This window comes from Vipera berus (assembly GCF_964194415.1).
Source record: "Vipera berus genome assembly, chromosome: Z".
In the NCBI taxonomy this organism is placed as follows: domain Eukaryota; kingdom Metazoa; phylum Chordata; class Lepidosauria; order Squamata; family Viperidae; genus Vipera; species Vipera berus.
Genome location: NC_138205.1, coordinates 109,633,792 through 109,644,543, shown reverse-complemented (window position 1 = coordinate 109,644,543; position 10,752 = coordinate 109,633,792). Strand labels below are relative to the sequence as shown.

Genomic DNA, 10,752 nt, shown 5'->3' with positions numbered 1-10,752 from the left:
TCATCCTATCTCATCTCCTTAGAGGCCAACAGTATTATGTACAATCATGGAGGAGGAAAGCAGTGAGGATTTCTTTTCTCCAGGATCTTCATTTCTCACCTCAGAAAAGTATCAATTTTGTGGAAATTTTCCTGGAGAGGAAGCAGCTATATTTCTCTCCAGCGGTGCCATTGCAGATGTTAGATTTTATGTTGTAGTTAGCTATAGTAAATGATTCAATTATGTATTACTTGATTATGCCAAGAGGGAAACGTGTATGCAGATCTTGTAATTAGCAAGAGTTGATAATACATTCCATACCCACTAGTACAAATGGAGATTCCGTTAGATATAAAATGTATCTAGATATATTTGCATCACTTATTTACTTCCCATCAGTGAAGAAATCACAACCGTACAATTGTTTCTGTCTACAGATCTCCTTTACTGGATTTGTATTATGGATGACAACTTGTTTCATGGTTAATTTAATTCCACTGCTATTTTATTGGTATTATTGTCATGAAAAATTATGGTACCTTATACATTATTTTTATTCAATAGTCCTATGTTAGATTCACATGATGAGATTTTCAGGGAGGAAACTGTTTCCTATTGTGTATTTCCCTCTGGGTACAAACTTCCAGCACATCTTTTCTTAAAAGGCTACTGTAGAACAATCATTTAACTTCTATTTAACATAAAACCACTGGAATATGAAGGTTGAAAAAATGAAATAAAGTTTTATTATATTGCATACATTCTTACAAAAAGTATACTAATAACTTTTTACGTAAATTTATATTTACATTGCTCAATGCACAATATAATTTTAAGAACATAATGGAAAAAATGAGAATATTCTCTAGATTTCAGAATAATCATCCTTACTAATTAGACCTCAACTTTGCACAGATGGAAATCATTTTCTCCAGAAAACATAAAAGTTGAGAAGTACCAGATCAATCCATGACCAAACTTCTTTCAGTCATAAGTTAACTATATTGTTAGGATCAAAACTGCATTTTCTACAGTTGTTTGTCTCTTATATCAGCAAACTAGCATAACTAGTAGTGCTCACAACTGATAAGTTATATAAACCAAATGTGCCAAACATGCCAAACCTAAAGTGGTTTTAAAAGATTCACGCATCTCTTTTTCAAGTACTACAAATTATCTTGGAATCTCCAGGTATAGAATAATATGTTAGAAGACCAAATGCTGGTGGATAAATTCATTCCTTTTCTAGTTCTGCTTTTACTCACATTAGACATCAATTTTCTGACAACAAATTCATATGCTATATTCCCTAGCCCAATATAATGACATCTCCTACAAAAGTTTTATTTTTAAAAGTATTTTATATAAGCTGGTTGCATTAGTTGATCTGAACATGCACTTAGATGAATATACAAATCTTGTGATTTATTTAATGGGGCTTCCTATGTGTAGCAAGAGATTGTGGAAGGGACAGTGGAAGATGATATTTGTGGGTAAAAGAATGTACTGTATCTACCCTACTGAGTTTCAATCATAACACTGAGGCAAGGATGACTCATTGTTTACATTATACTTTTTAGTCTATGTATTGTCCTGCACATTTTAGATTGCAATACAATGCATATTTCAAGTATATAAATATTATACATCCACAATATTCCTGAAGAAAATTCTGAATAAGAAATTGAAATTTTGGTTTTTTTATGAATTTGTGTATAGAATTTGTATAATTCGATCAGAGGCACAATCTCTGCATTTCTCAGTAAAAACTGAAATATAAAAAAGTAGGTAGATTTTTCCATTGTGTAGTTTGATCCTAGATACATCTTCAGAAGTAAACCTCAACAAGTCTAATGAAGTCTTTCTACATGTACCCATAGAAAGAAGTGCAACTATATGTATAAATTGTTTTGTTTAGGATTTGGAAAAGGTCAGTGAATCTACAGTTTGGAAGTGATCTGTGTCTCATTTGTCACAACATCACAACCAGATCTGATCTTCTGTAGTCTCTTCCTAAAGCATGGGAACATCAGGATAACTTTACAAGTCAGAACTACAATTGGAAGAATAACTGCTATTATAAACGTGGGTGGAGTATACCATAAGTACTGGTGTGGATCAATCCATTTATCCCATGCAAATACTAGTGCATGAATAGTACAAAGCAGCAGTGCTAAATATCCAATCTTGCTCTAGGAAAAAAAGAAGTATTTTAAATAGAGTTAATTAAGATTAAATATAATTCACAGTACCTGCTAGATACATATATTTAGAAGTATCAGTTAACATGGGTTAAAAAGAACAGCTTAGTCTATTCATGGGGATTAACAGCAACTTGATATCACAAACCAGCAGGCATGGAAATAAATGTTCATTTGCTTGTGACTGCAGGAATCAAACTGTGTCAAAACAAAAGCTAAAAGAGTTGGTGAAAAGTTGATAATCTTAGCTGTATTAAAATTCTATAAGAAATTGATGAATACTCTTTGTTCTTAATATCTATTTGTTTCAAAACATCAGTCAACAAAATATTAATATATAGTACCAAATTCAGGGTTTTCATCTCTGGACTTAAGACATATTTTGTAAAATATATGAAATTCTGTAACAGTAGTCTAGAATTCTAATAAATAAATATTTTTTTATTGAAAAGTTTTACAGTACATTTTATCTTTAACAATCCCCCCTCCCCCCTCCCCCCACCCCTACCTAACCCTCCCTATCCCTCCCCCCCATTCCCCCTCCCCCCCCCCGACTTCCCAGAGCTAAGTACAAGGTATAAAAACAAAGAACAATCAATAAATAAATATTTTTTATGAATTTAAAGAATACACCTCCCTTCTAAAGTAAAAGGGAATATTTTTCAACCAAAGAGCCTCCTTCTCATTACTCGTGTTCCATGAATTATATATCAACAAGCAGAGTAGGAGGATCAAGACCTTACTCAACCTAAAAATTATAGACCTATATCGCTTTTGAATACAGATGATAAGATTTTTGCTAAAGTATTGGCTAATAGATTAATGCAAGTTTTGAAACAAATGATTCATAGTGATCAATCGGGATTTATATCTGGGAGGTATATGAAATATAATGTAAGACAAATTGTAAACTTGCTTGAATATTTGGATAAGAACAACCAAGTCTCCGCAGCATTGATATTTTTGGATGCAGAGAAAGCCTTTGACCAATTGAATTGGCAATTTTTATTGAGAGTTGTTGAGGAGATGAATTTTGGAGAAGGTTTTCTACATGCTATTAAAGCTATATATCAACAACAAACTGCACAAATTATAGTTAATGGGGGGCTAACAGAGACTTTTAAAATTGAAAAAGGTACAAGACAGGGATGCCCCCTATCACCATTATTGTTTGTTTTAACATTAGAGATTTTATTAATTAAAATTCGGGAGTCCTCTATGAGGAATTAAAGGGAATTAAAATAAAACAGAATGATTATAGATTGAGAGCTTTTGCTGATGACTTGGTTGTGACAGTATCTCAACTGTTACAGTCGGTTATAGACTTGATGGAAATTATAACTCAGTATGGTAAGGTTTCTGGGTTCAAGGTGAATAGTAATAAGACTAAGATATTATCTAAGAATTTATCTATGAGTGAAAGGGATATGTTATCTAAATTAACAGGTTTTGAAATAGTGAAAAAGGTTAAATATTTAGGAGTATATATTGCAGCTTCAAATGTAAAATTGTATAAGAATAATTATGAAACACTATGGTTGAAGGTACAAAGGGATTTAAATAATTGAAAAAAATTACAATTATCATTACTGGGAAGAAGTGCAGTTGTTAAAATGAATGTTCTGCCAAAGTTTCTCTTTTTGTTTCAAATGATACCTATACTGAAAAAGGATGCCAACCTTGATCAATGGCAGAAGGGTATTAATAAATTTATTTGGGCGGGGAAAAAACCAAGAGTTAAATTTAAGATTTTACAAGATGCTAGGGAAAGAGGGGGACTCAAGGCGCCGAATTTGAAATTGTATTATGATGCGGTTGCCTTGACGTGGGTTAGTGATTGGCTTAATTTAACTAATAAGAGAATACTTCATCTTGAGGGATGGGATTTGGTATATGGATGGCATGCATATTTGCTTTACGATAAGAAGGTGGACAGGGCTTTTAAATCCCATATTCTTAGAAGTGCTTTATTGCGTGTCTGGAAAAAGTATTATTATAAGTTAAATTATAAAATACCGATTTGGGGAGTTCCTGGACACGCGATAGAGGGCGTATCTATGGGAGTGAGTTTGGATATGGTTTCTTATAAGGAACTACTTAGATTGCAAGGGAATGATTGGCAACTTAAATCATTAGATGAGTTAAGACAAGAAAACATAAGTTACTCTTGGTTTCAATATACCCAACTGAAAGCTAGGTGGAAGTTAGACCAAAAGGTTGGCATCACAATTACAGATCAAAACTTAGTAAAACAAATTAGAGATTTAAATTGTGCACATATAAAGAGGATATATAATGCTTTAATTGAATTGGATTCGGAAACGGAATTAGTTAAAGACTGTATGATAAAGTGGGCACAAAATATTCAGGAACCAATTTCGTTGGACACTTGGGAGATAATTTGGGTCAGAAATGTTAAATTTACTCAGGCTCAAAACTTAAGAGAAAATTTTTATAAAATGTTTTATAGGTGGCATCTGGATCCCAAGAAGTTGTCTAACATGTATCCCAATTTACAGTCTAAATGTTGGAGATGTGGTAGTTTAGAAGCCACCTATTTTCATATGTGGTGAACTTGTAGAAATATAAAAGCTTTTTGGATTAAAATTTGGTGGAACATTCAAAAGATTTTTAAGAGAAAGATAAAGTTTTCTCCGCAATTGTTTTTATTGGGTATTGTTGTAGATTGTGATGTTAAAGAAACTAATTTGATGTTGAATATGATAACAGCAGCACGGTTACTGGCGGGACAATATTGGAAGAAGGATAGTTTGCCTACTATAGAAGAATGGGTGCTTAAAGTTTCGAATCTTGCAGAAATGTCTAAGATTTCTGCTTACTTGAAAGATCATTCACAGGAAAGATATATTTCAGTTTGGAGGAGATGGATAGATTATATTCAGAACAAATATGGGACTAAAAAGTTCCATTTAGCTTATGAGTAGATTTTAGTGGGATATTGTTATTGGTACTTCGTATGTAGTTATGTTAAAGGGGAGTTAAAGCACATTATGAATTTGGTTAATTGTATATTATGTATAATTTTTATTTAGAATATGATTATTATAACTATAATCCTGTATTTAGCTCTGGGAAGTGGGGGGGGAAGTGGGCGGGTTTGGGGTGGGGGGGATTTGGGGATATATTGTAAAATTTTGTTTTTGTAAAACTCTTTAATAAAAAAACAAGCAGAGCAGAAATCAAATGAGTAGGAAAAATGTGACTAAGTTTACAGATAGCTTTCTTTTTCATGCATCCCATCATTATTTCACAATTTCAACTGGGAATAGCAGAGATTGAACATCAGACTTGTAACATCCAAGTTCATGTCCTGCTACAAAAATACTTTGTAATGATACATCTGTCCGTCCATATACCTGAATATAATGAAACTCTCTCCAAGTCAATGAGTAGCTGACAGATGGAATTGATGTTACTGCCAACACAGCCAACAAAGCAAGTGCCAGAATTCCTAGAGATACATAAATCTCCATTCTCCAGACATCATGTTCAATCCAGGCATTTTCCTTTTTTTTCTGTACCTGTGGAAATATTACACTTAAAAAAAATATCATAAGGGCACCTTGACAGCCTACATGTACTTAACATTCAATTCTAGTTGTATACATTTTGCATAGATAACCCTCTAGGAATCAGATTATATGAACTGACAGCCTATTGTCATTTCTGTGATTGAAATATAAGCTGTGGTTACATCTCAAACAACACTGGAGTTTTCCCCTGTGGAAGTATACATGGATCAGGAATTGCAGTGGGAATATATATCAGTGAATATCAGTGAATATGTGTAAACAAGCCCATATCAAGTTTACATCTGTATTATTTAACAATAAAATTAAACTAAATAGGAATCAGCTGCTGCTTTGCTTCATTTTCTCAGCTTTGTGTACCAAATTAGGGTATATTCATATTGAAACTATTGTGTTGTTTACACCAATGACAAAAAGAAATTGCATCAGCCTACACCAAAGCAGAGTCAATTAGGCTGAATATTTACTTACTTCAGCAAAGTTTTAACTCCCTAAGAAGATTAGTTCCAATTCCTTGTTAACTTGATTTTCCCAGCATTACTTCCTTTATTTGCTGACAAACAGAATTCCTTCTCAAGCTAAATACAACCTTTGGCATATTGTGACAGGTAGTGCACTAAGGAATATTTTAAGTGACTAATCAAGGGAGGTTGTCTTGGTAACCACCATTAACCTGCTAGGACAGTCAATGAATCCAGATAGTTTACAAAAAGTGCTATATAATTGATGTGCACAGAGAACAAACAGTCACAAAGTTAATATTTAGCATGGGTGATAGGATGCAAATTACATAATTTTTCCCTTCACATCTACATTTGACAAAACTTTCTGCATGATATACTTTAAACAAAACTATTTAAAATTTCTAGCAAGATTTTGTGTCAATGACTTTCAGTGTGCAAAAAAATCTCAGCTACTCTGCTCTTGACAGATTCTACTAAGTTGTCTTCACTGGGTAAAAAGCCCAATTCTCAACCTCAATTTAACAATCCCCATGTTGTTAAAATAGCATAGTATGTATAATGTAAGAATAATAGAATGAAATTAATGGATCCTATTGTGATGAAGCATTTACAGAATTAGAACTCTTTCTTTTCTTCACTGAATCCATTTTTTCAACATTACCCATTAGAGACTAGATCACCAGAAATGCACAATGTGTGTGCGTTTGTGTAAGTAGTGATACTGTAATAAAACGTACCTGCTGATATGCCCAGTTTAAGAGTTTGTATCTGTAGGATCTCCTCATTGGATAGCACAAACTGTAACAAGCATGCATGGAAGCAAAAAAGAAGCTAAGAAGCCCAAACTGTTTTCTTGATAACATCCATCTGTCTAACCATGGTGGAAAACGTCTATACTTAGTTCCATAATGGAATTGGAAGCCAGCAGCTAATATTCCAGGTAAATAAACCAAGGCCAGAAGAGTAATTGATACCACTGGTAAGACTTTGTTTATGACCAAGATTGGAATTTTATAAAATACGTTTTCTTGAGCAGTGACAAATGGATGGATGATGTCTCTTAGGAAAGTATAAGTAAATATAAAGAAAGAGAGTATTAATGCTGTTTTCACTGGTAAATGCCATTTAGGAAAAATATCATATTTGCAGTACTTATTGGGAGGAGACTCAAACTCATCTATGTGGGTTCTTTGATGCATGTGAGAGAACACAATTTCTTCAGGAATGCCGGGAACTTGTAAGTCCATAATCTGAAAAGAACACACAGTACACATAAGCCTGTAGAGTGAGTTAGTATTACTAGTAATAGTAGATCCCTGCATTGTTTTTCTTTGTACATTAGTCCCACCATAAGTGTCCTTCCATCTGAAATTTCTCTAAGCCTCAGACTTTATATAAACCGGGATTGTATTTCATTACCTTATTCATGTGTAATTTTAGGCACTAAATTACTTTTGGAAAGCTGGTTCTTCTATGTTTTCTCACAATATTTTGTGAACTTTCAAATTAGTGGGAAAACATTTTAGCCAATGAAGAGATCTGAAGATCTTAAAATTGACTCTAGATTTTAATGGGAATGTAGCTAATGTTTTCTCCCATAACTTACAAAAACATTTAAAAATGGAAAGCTATATTGGAAAGTATTTTGTACTATTTGAAACTAATATTCTTCACTCACTAAAGTTTTGTATTTAGGTTTTGTTTACCTAACAATATAGATAAAATTATCTTGATTAATATAGAAGAGCCATGTTTTTCTTAAAAGACAGATGTGAACATAGTTGAATTTTAGGTTTCCAAAAATGCAGAATAATTGTGGTGTACTTTATTCCAATACCTTAACCTAAACATTATAGCAACACTTGGAGACTAATCAAAAGTCATCTCTTCTCATAGGCCATTTAAATTCGACAAGACAACTATAATGCTAATTAAGGGGATCTTTATATTAATAGTTGTTTCTAAATTCCATATAACTTCCTGCACTGAAATGGGAAGGTCAATGTTTTTACACTCTTACAACATCTTAATAAATATTTTATTCAGGGATGCATTTTTACACTAATAATATTAATTCAGCTAGAAGGTTTTAATGCGTAACTTTGCCAGAAAGTCCAAAGCACATTTTCTACATTATCATGGGAATATAAGTAAAGAACCCAATGTGTTAAAAAAACAAATCAAAAACCTTTTGAACAAGGTAAATCACTGCACCAGAAACCTTTTGTGGGTGATTGGAACATTACGCTCTGTGAAATAATTCCAGAATGTTTTGAGCAGCTTTCACATTTTAAAGAATAGAGAACCAATAAAAAAGGAAAAAAGACCACATACATTCAAACATATCACAGTATAAACATCATTAATATCTTGCCCCCCAACTTATAAGGACCCCCGAACCATCCTACCCCAAGGCCAGAGAGGATAGCCAAATATTTAAAGACTTCTGGAACAGATCTCTGGAGGGATATTATTCAACAGAGAAAGCATGCTTCCTAAATCCTGTTAAAGAAAACCTAAGTCACTGCTTGATTAAAGAAAACTGAAATGTGCCAACACTGCCTGATTTTACTGGATGAACAAAAACATGGAAGAAATAACCCTTATACCATTAAAGGCTTTATATATTATAGCCAGCACAATGATTTGCATCTGGAAGGTCGCTGGAAAACAATGCAACTTGTTCTGAAGTGGTGTCATATCGGTAAACTGAGGAATGCCATTGCTCATACTACTGCATTATGAATCAGCTGCAGTTTTTGAGTAGTCTTCAAGGGGAGCCCCATATAGTATTCATTGCAATAGTCAAGCTATACATGGACTAGGGCATGCATGACCATCTATAGGTCCTATGATTCCAGGAGTGTATGTCACTTGAATGCTAGATGGAACTATGAAAAGACTGTCTTTAATACAGACAGCATCTACCTTTTGACCAGGAGCTGTGAGTCCCAGAAAAACAACAGTCTGAAATGGAGAAGTATAATTACAACCAAGATTAAAGAAAATCCCTAGATAAGGGGAAGGGAAATGTCAAATACAAAGCCATTCAGTCTTGGCACAATTGAATTTGTTGCTTTTCATCTGGACCCACAGCTTCTAGACATTGGGACAAGGCACTGACAACATCACTTGTCCCATCCAAGGTCAATGAGTTAGGTATGATCTACATATGCTGGGCTCCAAGGCAATGGATGACCTCCCCAGTTGTTTCATATAGATATTATGCAAGAGGGAAGATAGCCTTGAGCCCTGACGCATTCTACAAATGAAGAATATATTTTTCATGCTTGTCAGATCCAGCAACCAGAATCAGATACAAAAATTCACAATTAAGCAATAGGTTTCTTCTGAGCACATCTGGATCCCATATCTAGGAATGTGTTTTTGATATTTGTAGTGAACTGACTTCATAATCATTTTAATGGGCTGATTCTCTTAAGTTTTGTTTTAATTTTAGAAACTTTATGTACATACCTCAGCTTCTACCGCGAGTCCATTTGGAATCAAAAACTCTTGCTTCTTTACCATTATTTACCGAGTATTGATAATTAACTGCTCTATATATCACCATCCCCCAGAAAAAATTGGGGATGGGGCACCAAAGCACCATCCAAGGACAATTTAGAACAGGTAACTTAAAAATATAAAAATTACCGCATTGCTGAAAACCTCCTGTGTTATTTCAGAGTTCATTTTCTCATTTTCATCCTGATCCATATTCTTTGACCAATAATGTATGTCTGAAAAACAATTTCAGGAGTCTTTTGTTACTTATTTGCATTCCAAAAAAAGATGGTAATAGTGAAATCTATAAATAATCAAAGATACTATTGTTTTGAAAAAACTTTTTTATAAAAAGAGAAGAACAAAATGTTCTTACAAAACTAAATGAAAGTATGGGAAGTTTCTATACTGAGATTTAAAAAATGTTGGATTAAAAAACACTAAGAACTAATGATGCTGTATAATTCATAATTACTAATTTCTAATAATTTGGATCCTTAGTATTTGAACTTTATAGATTTAAATAAATAATGTTACTAGTCTGACTCAGATATTTCTAATATATTTCTTATATTTCTTGCAATATAACTCTTCAAGTTATATTGATGTTCCAATTTTACTGAAAAATCCCATTTTTATAGAAATGTGAGCATTAAGAGTGTATATTTTTATAAACAAATCTGATAACAAACAGGATTCTGACATGGACTCTAGTAACCCTTAGGATATCACTTATAGATCTGATTACATAATAGTTTACATCTGCTACACAGATATCCGTAGAGAGAAAACTGCCATCCTTTTTAAAACGAGAAAGGTTTGGGTGGGTAACTTTCATGCTGTTGTCTGAAGCAATACTTCTATCAAAACTCACTTCAGGCAGAATAAAGTCTTAATGAGCATAAGGGGTCTCATTGTTGAGTATCCATTCCCAAGACTGAAATCTTATCCAGAGTTATCTGAATGTATCTTTTTTTAGGGAAGTCGGAACCATTCAGGACATTTTGCACTGGTAGCAACCTTGACCACCACCATGCATAGTCTTTGACT

The 10,752-nt window shown here is 33.3% G+C and overlaps 1 protein-coding gene across 1 annotated transcript; it reads right to left on the bottom strand.

Moving 5' to 3' along the window:
* Window positions 1-1,919: 1,919 nt before the first annotated feature.
* On the bottom strand, window positions 1,920-9,915 carry STEAP1 (STEAP family member 1; the record flags this gene model as incomplete). Its single annotated transcript, XM_081343603.1, has 4 exons — window positions 1,920-2,171; window positions 5,558-5,722; window positions 6,933-7,445; window positions 9,853-9,915. 4 exons carry the CDS (start codon window positions 9,913-9,915, stop codon window positions 1,920-1,922), a joined length of 993 nt encoding a protein of 330 aa, XP_081199729.1.
* Between the last annotated feature and the right edge of the window lie 837 nt (window positions 9,916-10,752).